This window comes from Rhinolophus ferrumequinum (genome assembly GCF_004115265.2).
Source record: "Rhinolophus ferrumequinum isolate MPI-CBG mRhiFer1 chromosome 5 unlocalized genomic scaffold, mRhiFer1_v1.p scaffold_110_arrow_ctg1, whole genome shotgun sequence".
In the NCBI taxonomy this organism is placed as follows: Eukaryota; Metazoa; Chordata; class Mammalia; order Chiroptera; family Rhinolophidae; genus Rhinolophus; species Rhinolophus ferrumequinum.
This window is the reverse complement of record NW_022680355.1, coordinates 1467843-1480026: the sequence shown is the minus strand read 5'-3', so window position 1 is coordinate 1480026 and position 12184 is coordinate 1467843. Positions and strand designations below refer to the sequence as shown.

General features: G+C 38.6%; 1 protein-coding gene across 4 annotated transcripts in view; it reads left to right on the top strand.

Annotated features, from left to right (window-relative positions):
• DCLRE1C (DNA cross-link repair 1C) overlaps positions 1-12184 on the top strand; it is a 34140-nt gene that overhangs the window by 18827 nt on the left and 3129 nt on the right. For all 4 annotated transcript variants that reach the window (XM_033100755.1, XM_033100756.1, XM_033100757.1 and 1 more), the window contains 3 exons: positions 597-651; positions 4175-4263; positions 4890-4984. In XM_033100755.1, the coding sequence (XP_032956646.1) occupies positions 597-651; positions 4175-4263; positions 4890-4984 (239 nt within the window). The remainder of the gene's footprint in view (positions 1-596; positions 652-4174; positions 4264-4889; positions 4985-12184) is intronic.

Sequence of the window (12184 nt, the reverse complement as noted above, 5' to 3'; positions counted from 1 at the left end):
GTAAATTGTCTGATTTTAGTTTAAATGCAATCTAGCCTAAGCCCAAGAAGAGGACATAATATAACTGTGGAAAATAACTTCTGAAATTTAAACTCCATTTAAAGTACAGACATGCTGCATCCAAACTCATGTGATAGCTAATACCATCAGCCAGTACGTCTTTCCGAAAATAGTCCCATTGTTTTTCAACCTTTTAAAAATACTTTTTCGTTATTATTTAGTATCTTTTAAAAATACTTTTTCGTTATTATTTAGTATCTACCCAGCTAGAGTTGGGCAGATAAGATGGTTGGAGACTGAGGGTATCTTGCTTGGCAAGGAGTTATGAATTGATGGTGGAGGGAACAGAGCCGTTGGTGGAGTACAGGAATACCATGACGATCACCATTTTTGAGCAACATTTCCTTTATATTGGCTGTTCACAATGTCTACAGATATTTGTATTGCTGGAAACAGTTCCCTCCTATCCCAGGAGGAAATTCTTGACTGTAGGGTGACTTCCTACTGGAATTGCCTACATGAGAAGGCTCGAGATATAGAACTTCGCTTAATTTTGTTAAGTGACCTTTTAATTTTGTGTTTTCATTTCCCTTTAGGACTGGAGAGAGTTCATACAGAGCTTGTTTTTCTTTTCATTCCTCCTACAGTGAGGTAAGAGGATCCCATATACGTACAGCCCTATTGCTGACTGTGAGTCTCCTTGACTTCCAGAGGCATCTCTTCTTCTACTGCTGAAGATTTGTTGTGGCTTTTCCTAAAGAAATGCGGGGAAAATATCTCAGGGGATGAGCTACGTTTATTACGTACAAAGGGGGTTACTATTATTACCTGTTTTCCGCCTTAATATTAAAGAATATGTATGATTGAGGTTTTCATCTCACTGTGCATCCTAAATATATTTTAACTTTCCCACTTCAGTTGTACTGTTCACCTAGCATACAAGAATCATAAATTTTATTTGAAGGAGTACTAGATAAAATGTCGCTATAGGCAGCCTTAATGGCCAGATTCTCGGCCTCTCCCAGAATTTGTACTAAAAAGTCACTTAAAAATAGTCCTGAATATTCAGCAGTGTGGAAAAACAAAGGTGATTGAACTATGGACCTTGTCCTTAAGAAGGATATAGTATATTAGACTCAGTTTTAAGAGGGCTTAAAATGGTTTAGTTATGGTACTTTTTATATAGGAAATTGACCTGCCTGAATGGGAACTTAATTTATGTAGTTTATTTGCAAAACCCTCATGCTTTCAGTCATTTCATGGATTGGAGAAAAAGCCATATAAAAGCAGGCTTTTCATGACACTTTAAGTCATATAATTTTAGTTTTGCCACTTCTGCACTTAAAAATCCATTTCCCTGATAACTATTATTTTTGTATTTGGGACACATGGATACAGCCCTGCAGCAGTGGACGTATTAATGGTTTGAACAGGTGGAGTCTCCCAGAGCTCCAAATACCGTCATTCTTACGAGTCAGCCGTAGTATTGTCTATTCATCACGTTATCAAAATATCACAATGACATCTCTATTAAATAACTGACCGTAGCATTCAGGTACAAATAGGTTATGTGCGAGCAGCTGGGAAGTAATTCATTTTGATGGTATAATTCAGTAAATGTTTTCTTCCCTCCCGGGTGATTTGTCCTTGGTATGACATCTGGCTCAGCGCCGGGTCCCTTCCTGTTGATCCCCTGGGGGCGGAGTTTCCTCTCTGTCTCAGGGAGAGCATCTAATCACATCTGCTCCCGTCTTATTTCTCTTCTTCAATGTGGTTAGCAGCCAAGGAGGGAAGCACAAGCCTTCGTGGGACTTTATGAAATGACCTCCTTTAATGGGTGTATTCGAGGCAGCAGACCTTCTTCCTCCTCCCACCGGCCTTAGAGCTGCTAATCATACACGCGGTGGGCTTATTCCGAGCTCTGCTCAGTCCTGTTCTTGTAGTGTCTGGCGGGAGGGAGTGGCTTTCCCCAAAACTGCTTTAATAGGCCTATGTCCTACATATCTAGAACATGAACTATGTTTACAAATGTAAGTACCGTAGTGGATTTGTGTCATTTCCTTTGTTTTTTTCTTAGTACAGTTGATCCTTATTATTCGTGGATTCCTTTACAAATTGGCCTGCTCGCTAACATTTGTAACCCCCACGGCGATCCTTGCGGTGCTTTGTGGTCGGCGGTTTGCAGGCACAAGCTCCACAACGTGGACTTGCCGGACTCAGATGGAACAAGGCCGAGTTCTGCCTCTTTGGTTCCGCTCCCAGCCTGCAGTTGTCCTTTTTGCAGTCAGCTTAGCGCCACGTTTTTCCGATTTTTGAGCTTTTTGTTGACTTCACTGTGTAAAGCGGCCCCCAAGCGTAGTGCTGACGTGCTGTCTAGTGTTCCCAGGGAAGGCGCGGATGTGCCTTCTGGAGAGAATGCTTGGTCAGCTTCGTTCAGGCATGAGGCATAGTGCTGTTGGCCTGAGTACAGTTAGTGAGCCAACAGTGTATATTCAATAAGGTGACTTTAAACAGAAACGCACATCATACAAGGCGATGCACTGATGGGTTGACAGAAACGCTGTGACCAGAGGTCCGCAGGAACCCCGCATTTCCCCTGGGAGCTAGATCAGTGTTCACGTGACTTGATAGAACTACCGTGAATAACGAGAACTGAGTTTTCCAGTTATAATGCATTGTTTTATGGCAGGCATCTGACAAAAGGGCACCAAGTTGTACAAGGGAGAGTGTGTCCCTCTGGCGGGTGTCCCTTCTCTCTGTGTGGCCACTTCTCTGAGTAGAATAAGTGAATCGTTTCTGGTACAGGCTTGGTCTTTCTTTCTCCTTAGTCCTTTCAAAAGCCTCAGATTTCTACCAGCCTCAACTTTGGATTGGTTATGCAAATCATACAGGTTGCAGGTAGGTAAATAATGGTTTCTATTTGCATGCCTGTACTGGGGGGGCCTCTTAGGGAAAAGAAACATCCATCGCTCAGGCCCTACCCCAGAGACCCTTTTAACCCTGCGCTGCCATGGGGCCCAAGACTCGGTGTATTTAAACGTTCCATAGTAAGGCCTGAGAATCACTGATTAATGGGATTCAAAGTGTCTGTATTTCTTCATATGACGTTAGTTTCCTTGTCTAAGGTCGGTCCCCTACAAGTAAGTTAGAATTTAGCTGAGTATTTAAAAGTACAAAAGAAATTATTTGTGGAAAAGATCAGAAGAATGGATCTTCCTGTCTTTTCCCCTGTCTTAATTAAGGTAGCCATTTTATTTTAATATGGAGTTATTGATAATTCTTGGGTTCTGACCTTTTTTGATTTGGTCCTTTATTTGAAAAAGTTGAGTACTAATAATTAACTTTGAGCCTCAGTCTCCCCATTTGCAGAAGGGAACAAAAATCTTTGTGTTGTCATTATCAGCTTAGTAGTGGATTTTTATGAATGTTGAACCATGTGCCAGGTACTGGGCTAAGCACTTTATATGCATTATCTCATTTATTCTTTTAGATGAAGAATCTAAGATTTAGAGACTTCAGGTAACTCGAACAGAATCACAAGCTCACCAAAATCTAGTAAGTGACAAAGCTGAAGTTCATCTGGGTTGTAAGATGTTTTGAGGAATAGTGAGAGTTCCTGTTTAGCATCCTGAGCTTTGCAGAAAATCAAGGGATTCATTGAATTTTGCATGTAATTGTCCTTGTTTAGATTAGACTAAACCTTGAGAATAAATCAAGCAACCTCAAAGACGTGATTCCCTTGGTGTTGCTAACAGTTACTTGTTGGAGGAAAGAAGTGCAACACTAAGACTTTGTTTTCTTGTGTGTATTAAATACTCAGCTATTATAAATTCTAATGTACTTGAAGGATTTGTTACATATGGGCGACCGACCTTAGACAAAGAAACTGACAAATGAAGAAATGCAGACGCTTTGAATTCCATTAATCAGTGATTCTCAGTCCTTACTATGGAACGTTTAAATACACCGAGTCTCAGGCCCCATGGCAGCGCAGGGTTCAAAGGATCTCTGGAGTGGGGACTGATCGCTGGGGGTTGTTTTGTTTTTTCCGTAAGAGGTCCCCAGTTGCACTCCAGGTGCAGCTAGCACTGACAACCACAACCACGAGCTTCCTGCTTCTGTAACACCCAGATTTTTCACCGTTAATGGATCTATTTTATTTTCCTTCTTCTAGATTAAAGATTTCTTGAGCTACATCTGCCCTGTGAATGCATATCCAAATGTCATTCCAATGGGCACAACTGTGGATAAAGTTATAGAAATGTGAGTACTCACTACTGTGGAACTTGTGTTGTTGAACGGGATGGATTCAGAGAATAGTTTCGGGCCTGAGAACAGGGGCAAGGATGTGAAGTGGCTGTGATTACAGTTTCTGGTTGGGAGCATGTTATGTATAATCCTAAAGGCTTCTGGGAATCTGGCATACGGAGACAGAGGCCCTCGAAAAAGGGCAGGGTGCCCTCAAATCTTATTTCTCTGCCCTTTTGTATTTTATCTTCACTGGGTCTTAGCTTTCAGCTTCTCGAATGAGATCAAATTTGATTTCTTGCAGGAGATAAACCTTCCTGAAGAGGAAAGGGGAAGCAGCTAGCTATAGAGTGCCAGGAGGTGTCACTGTTTTACTAAGTTTATAGAATGGGGACCTGCTTTTCTGTAGTGCAGAAGCAGGTAGGGGTGCTGTTGTCCCTCAGTCCTGCAGTTAGTTATCCACCAGGCTGTATTAGCACTTTATTAATATATTGAAGTGATTTTTAATTACTAAACATTGCATTTCAGTTTTTAAAAGTAGCTGTGATTTCCCCCATGGTCAAGTTTTTATAATCTCTAAACGATGCTTACATTCCAGCAGCTTTCCCAGCAGGAAAAATAAAAATCCATATTTGTTTCAGTTTAAAGCCTTTATGCCGAGCTTCCCAAAACACCGAGCCAAAGTACAAACCACTTGGGAAACTGAAGAGAGCTAGAACCACTGCCCTAGACTCAGGTAAGAATGAGCGTGTGGGCAGAAGCGAGGGTTTTCTAGGCAAGACTGCTTCTCAGTTCTGTGACAACTGCACCGGGGCGTGGGGCCTGGGCCCCTCTGTCACTCGTTACCTGGTCTCAGAAAGTGCTTCGCCTTCTGTCTTCAGCCTGTAAAATCAGGACTTCCATCTCCTTCATTGGTTTAAAACAAGTGCCTGTATTGAATGGTGTTCTCAGCTTTCTGGAAATACGCCCCATAGTTTGTATAGGCCATAAGGACTCGCCTGTTAGCCCTGAATATTTCCTTCAAGATACTAGAAAATACTGATAATGGCAACTCTCCTTGCCCTCATTTCCAATCAGATTGATCAGTGGTGCTTATACATAATGGATTTTCTCTACACTTTTCTCCCTTCGTTCATTTCCCAGTGAAGAGTAGAGGGGAAGCTCTGAGGTGGAAATCAGAACTTCGGATTGAGGGAAGTCTGCTGCTTTATGTGATTTTGTGGTTAGGAGCCTGACTTTTCAGTGCTCTGCTGTAAAGCCAGTTGTACTATGGAGCTAATAATACATGAGCAAAACATAGTAATAATAGTACTATTTACTGAGCACTTACTGTATGGCAGGTATTGTGCTAGATCTCTTGCACATATTATAGTAATCGTCAAAATAAGGGGGATCATCTCAGTTTTACCAGTGAGCAAACTGAAGCTGTTGGGTGGAGAGTTCTATAAATGTCAGTTAGTTCAAGTGTAGTTGATGATGGTCAAGTCTTCTGTATCCTTGCTGACTTACTTGTTCTGCCCACATGCTCTAACCATGATTGAGAAAGTGGGTGAAATCTCCATTTATAACTGTGGATTTGTCTACTTCTCCTTGCAGTTCTATCACTTTTGGCCTCATCTGTTTGAAGAACTGTTATTAGATATACACACGTTCAAGATGATACCCTCCTGAGGAACTGACCCCTTTACCTTTAGGAAATATATGCGTATAAAATCCTGATAGTACGCTTAGCTTTGAAATCTACTTCTTTAGATATTACCATAACCAGTGGTTTCTTCTGATTAGTGTTACCATGGTGTATCTTTTTTCCACCTATGTATTTTCAACTTAACTGCCTTTATATTTGACGTGGGTTTCTTGTAGGCAGCATATTTTGGGATGTTGTTTTTTTTATAGCCAATTGGATAATTTCTGCCTTTTAATTGAGTGCTTAGACCATTTAGGTTTAATGTAATTCTGTTGATATGGTTAGGTTTATATGTGCCATCTTACTATGTGTTATCTGTTCTTTATTTCTTCTTCCTCTTCTGCCTTCTTTTGGATTGCATATTGATACATTCCATTTAATGTCTTGTTGGCTTATTAACTGTAGTTTTTTGTTATTTAGTGGTTTATAGTATTCATCTTTAACTTACTAAAGTGAAAAGATAACTATTATTCTACTTCAAGTATGGTATCAGAGGTTTACAACAATATAGTTCCATTTGTCCCCCTCCCAGTCTTCGTGCTATTATTGTCACATTTGACTTCTTTTAGAAACTCCACAATTACTTTTTTTTTGCTTTGAAACTGTCAAATTTTTAAAGCCTTAAATTTAAGTATAATTTACATACCATAAATTTCACCCTTTTTAGGTGAAGAATTCCATGACTGTTATTAGAACAGAGTTGTGCAACCATCGCCACTAATTTCAGACGTTTCCGTTACTCCAGAAAGAAACTGTACATTTAAAGTCATTCCCTGAAACCACCTTCAGCCCTAGGCAACCACTAATCTATGGCCTGTCTCTATAGATTTGCTTCTTCTGGACACTGCATATAAATGGAACCAAACATCTGGTCTTTCGTGCTTGGCTTTTTTCCCTTACATGTCTTCCAAGTCCCTCCATCTTGTGATATGTATCGGTACTTTATTCCTTTTTACTGCCAAATAATATTCCATCGTATGGATGTACATTTTATTTAACCATTCACCAGCTGATGGTCATTTGGATTGTTTCTACTTTTTATTTGTAAGTAATGCTGAAGTGAGTATTTGTGTATAATTTTTTGCCTGGACATTTATTTTGGGTGGAGAACAGAATTTCTGGGTTATATGGGTTTACTCTGCGTAAGCCGCCATAACAAAATACCAGACTGGGTGGCTTCAATGACAAATTGCTTTCTCATAATTCTGGAGGCTGGGAATTCCAAGATCAAGGTGCTGGCAGAGTGGGTTTCATTCTGAAGCCTCTTCTGTTGGTGTGAAGGTGGCTGCCATGTTGTTAAGTCCTCTCATAGCCTTGCCTGGGGGTGGGGGACACCCTCTCTGATGTCTCTTCCCATAAGGATACTTACTAATCCTGTTGGATCAGGGTCCTACCCTTAATTGTAATTACTTCCTTAGAGGCCTCATGTCCAAATATAGCCACACTGGGGGTTAGGCTTCAACATAGGAATTGCTTTTTGTGGGGGAACACATTTAGCCCAAAACATACAGTAAATGTCTTAACATTTAAAGAAACTGACAAACTGTTTTCCAAACTGAACACACTTTCATTCCCACCAGCAATATGGAAGGATTCCAATTTCTTCACCTCCTACTTCACTTTTTGTTGTCTTTTTGATTATAGCCACTCTAGTGGGTGTAAAGTTGTATCTCATTAGTTTCAATTTACATTTCTCTATTGATGTTGAGCTTTTTTCTCGTGCTTATTGGCCATTTACTGATCTTATTTAGTAAAATGCCTGTTCAAATCTTTTGCCTGTTTTTAAATTGGATTATCGGTCTTACTGTAAGAGTTCTTTATATAGTCTACATATAAGCCCTTTATCAGATATGATTTGTAAATATTTTCTCCCAACCTGCAGCTTGTCTTTTTACTTTTTAAAAAATTTTGGTCTTTTTTTGTTTTTTTTTTTGAACATGTATCAATTACCTTTTTTTAAATTATTAAGGAATAACCTAGATACAGTAATGTGTATTAAGTAAGCAGCCTGATGAACTTTTACATATGTATTCATTCAAATTAATTCAAAACACGTAAAGTAAAATGTGAACATACTTGTTTTTCAATCCCCCCATCGCTATGTATTTCCCACGTCTTACAGCTGGTGACTTGGAATATTATTTCCCAGAAATTATTCTTTGCATGCATTCACACTTTTTAATAATAAAATCATTGTTTATATAATTTCGTTTACTAAATTATGTATCCTGAAGAATCTTCAGTATAGGTACAAATAGTTCACTCTTTTTAAACAGTTGCATTTGTTCCACATAGGAGTGCAATAATTTAACTGTTCTTTTCATAGTAATTTCATTTGAGCATATTTATATGTATATCATAGGACTCTTGCTTGTATATATATATTTTTAATTTCTGTGAGATATTTAAAAAAAATTTGTTTCAGTTACAGTTGACATTCATTATATTAATTTCAGGTGTACAATATAGTGGTTAGGAAAACATACCGTTTCCCCGAAAATAAGACATACCCGGATCATTAGCTCCAAAAGACGCATTTAGCTCCAAAAGACGCATTAGATCTGATGGTCCGGCTAGGTCTTATTTTCGGGGAAACACAGTATAATTTATGTGGTGACCCCCCCCCCCAATTAGTCCTAGTACCCACTCTGTCACTATCCATAGTTGTTGCAACATTACTGACTATATTCTCTCTGCTGTAGTTTACAATCCTGTAACTATTTTGTAACTGCCAATTTGCATTTCTTAATCCTTTTACCTTTTTCACCCTGCTCCCATTGCAACATGGATGGACCTAGAGGGTATTATGCTAAGTGAAATAAGTCAGACTGAGAGACAAATATCCTATGTTTTTACTTATATGTTGGAATCTAAAGAAAATAAATGAACAAACCAAAACAGTAACAGATTCATAGATACAAAGAACAAACTGATCTTTTTACTTTTTTGATGGTGTCTTTTGAAGTGCAAAATTTAAATTTTGATGAAGTCCAATTAATTTTTTTTATAACTTGTGCTTTTGGTGTCATATTTAAGAAACTATTGCTTAATCCAAGATCATGAAGATTTACTACCACGTTTTATCATTTCTGGGTGAGTTTTGACTCTCTTCCTTAGTATAAGTTGTATTTTCCCACCTTCCTGCATGTCATAATCTTTTATTGGACGCCATACCTCCTAAACTTCACCTTGTTAGGTTTTGTATAATTTTGGGTTTCTAAAAATATTCTTGAACTTGGTTCAGGCATGTGGTTGTGACTTGGAAAGTTTGATCTTTTTGTGTGCTGCTTTTTATCTCTGTAAGGCAGGCGCAGAGCAGCCCTTAGTCTAGAATTAACTTTCCCCACTACCGAGACAAGGCCCTTCTTAGTACTCTTACAGTAAAACACCCACGAATTATATGTTCCATTCGGTCGGGAGCGGGCATTGTTTCCTTTCATTCTCTGGAGTATTCTTTCCCCGGCTGGCCGGCGTCGGGATGTGCTGTCACAGGATGCGCTGATCAGCATGCTGAGTGCTGGAGGGCCCCTCTGCAGAGCGAGCTCTTTGGTCCCACCATCTGCTCTCTGGCCTCTCCTCTGAATCCAGCCACCTTGGCTTTCTGAGACTCCCGTTTATGTCTGTCTCAATTCAGGGATGCTGCATAGCTCTACCTCGGTGTCCCCTTCCTGCCTGGAAACCAGAAAGCTGGGGCAATCTTAGGGCTCACTTCATTTGTTTCACATTTCTCAGGTGTCACTGTCCAATTTCTTGAGAGCTTTTGTTATATTTTTCCTTGCTTTTAGTTGTTTCAGGTGAGAGGTTAAATCTAGTCTGTTACTTTCTTGGCTGGAAGCATAAATCTCTAAAAAATTTTTTTTAACTTAATTTGTATATTTATGCATTTACCCAAATGATGCTTGTTTTTGATGGAGTATGTCTTTTTTGATTGGGCCACTAGTGTAAGAATTTTTAAATTATCGTTCACTTCCATTTTGTTTGTTCTTGCTTTATCCTTTTCGGTAGCTGTGATTTTGTTCCTTCTAGATTCCTTAGGCTTTTCATTAGTTACCAATATAGCAATTTTTATAGTTTTAAATATTTGTGCCACTATAAATCTTCCCACAATCCTGTGGTGTCACCTCTAGGTGAATTTTGTGAGCCAAGGGTGTCATCATGCTTGTTCCTACCTGTCACCGACTTTGTAATTCTCATGTTGTGCCACGTGTGCTTCAAGGTCTCTGTGATCTTTACTAGTGCGCTGACCAGTCTTTCATGATACAAGTCTTTCATTATTTAGTTCTTACCATGATACAAGTCAGGGTTCATATACACATTATTAAATCTACCTGAGGGGCAAGCTGAGAAGTCATTCTTCTCTTAGCCTCTTTTAAAAACCATTTTAATAGAGCTCTTTGTGCTGTTTTAGCTTTGTATAACTTACTAGTTAACCACTATAATTATCCCTACAGACCAATGTTTAAAAATTACTGCTTCCGTTCTGATAAAAGTAGCACGTACTCACCGTAGGTAATTTAGAAGCGTTGTGTAGACCACACAGCGCTAAATTATTTTGATTAGCATTTTACTGTATTTCCTTTCCCCCTATTCTTTTACATAAGTAGCTACCAAACTCAGGGGTGATATTGCAAATGTTTAAAAAGCAACATTGCGTAGACACCAATGAGAGTAGTACCTGCAGTGGAAAGGCAGTGTCCGAACGCTCTTCAAGCCTCCAACATTCTTACTGGGATTGTGGCAAGGAGGACAGCAGTCCTTAGTTTGGGGCCAGGGCAGGAAGGACACTGGGGCTTAAGGCAAAGCTGTTTCCGAAGCAGTGTGCAAGTATGGGAGGAGTCTATGCAGGCTGAAAAGCAGCTTGGATCACTGCATATACACACTCATTTAAACTTCCTACTGGAAAATTTGTGTTATTCAAAAATGCCAATTTAATGGCTGCATACTTTGCATTATGACTAGATAATGGTATATTTAATCTTTGTCATTATACATTTAGGTTATTTCGAACTTTTTGATTTTATAAATAATACTGTGATGAACATGATACGTAATTCTATTTTATATTTCTCATTATTGGGTTAAATTTCAGAAATTAAGGTGCTTGATACATATTGCCAAATTGTCTTCCAGTATGATTATACTAGTTTATAACATAGACATCAACAATGCATGGTGGTGGAAAGTATCTATGAATTATCACGTTTGTCCATTTTTTTTAATTGGGTTTATCAGTTTGTAAACATTAAGGATTTCAGTACCTTCACATTTATTGTGGTATTTTCTTGGTGTTACATGCCTTTCCATTTTTATATACTGAAATTTAAAATTTTTATAGTTTTAACAAAGAATAAACTAATCTCAGAATAAACTAATATAGAAACTACTTGTTTTTTCAGATACATACAGGTGAGTTAATGTGAAAATGTTTTGACAGATTAAAGTATTTTACAGTTGACATACACCATATACCTGGATCCAGAGGAACATGAAACTGTCCAACTTAGAGATGATACAAAAACGTTTCATAAAAAGATAACTGGCACACTAGTGGGAGAGCTAAAACAAATGTATAATCCATGGCTTAAAGTAAAGCCATACTTAGAGACTATGATGATTGCAAATAACGTAGCTAAACATCTCAGTCACCTTAAGTCCTTTAGAAAAGGACAGTTGCTTGCTTAATTATAAATCATAACAGAACAGGGTACTTTTAAGAATTGAGTTTGATTCCTAGCTCCGCTTGTCTAGTTTTTCGACTTATGCATTATCACATACCTTGTCTGGGCCCGTCTCCTCGTTGGTAAAATGGGAGCTAGATGGTCGCTATGGTCCATTTTTTTTAGTGGCTTTAAAAAAATGTAGTGTTTAGTTACATCCTTTATCACTGGGAAAATAGTTATCTTTCTAAGATGTAGATAATTGTAAGGTAACACCGGATTCAGCACTGGAACAGTTAAGTTGCCATATACAGGAGTCGCGTGAGCATTTAATTTCCGTCTTAGGTTACGTGCTAGTAGAGGCCAGGAAAATATGTTCCCCCCCCCAATTCTTTGCCTTATCATTTTAATTTATGTAAATCTCACATATTAATTAGAGAATTTCACTGTCCAAGGAAGGTTTCCTCAATTTAAGAATTTAAATGGACTGGGCTCACTATATGCTAATGCAGCCTGCTTCAAAAATCAGTAACATGAATTTTGTTGACTTTCAGTTCTTGACACTAACTGTGATTTATTATTGTTTTGGTTA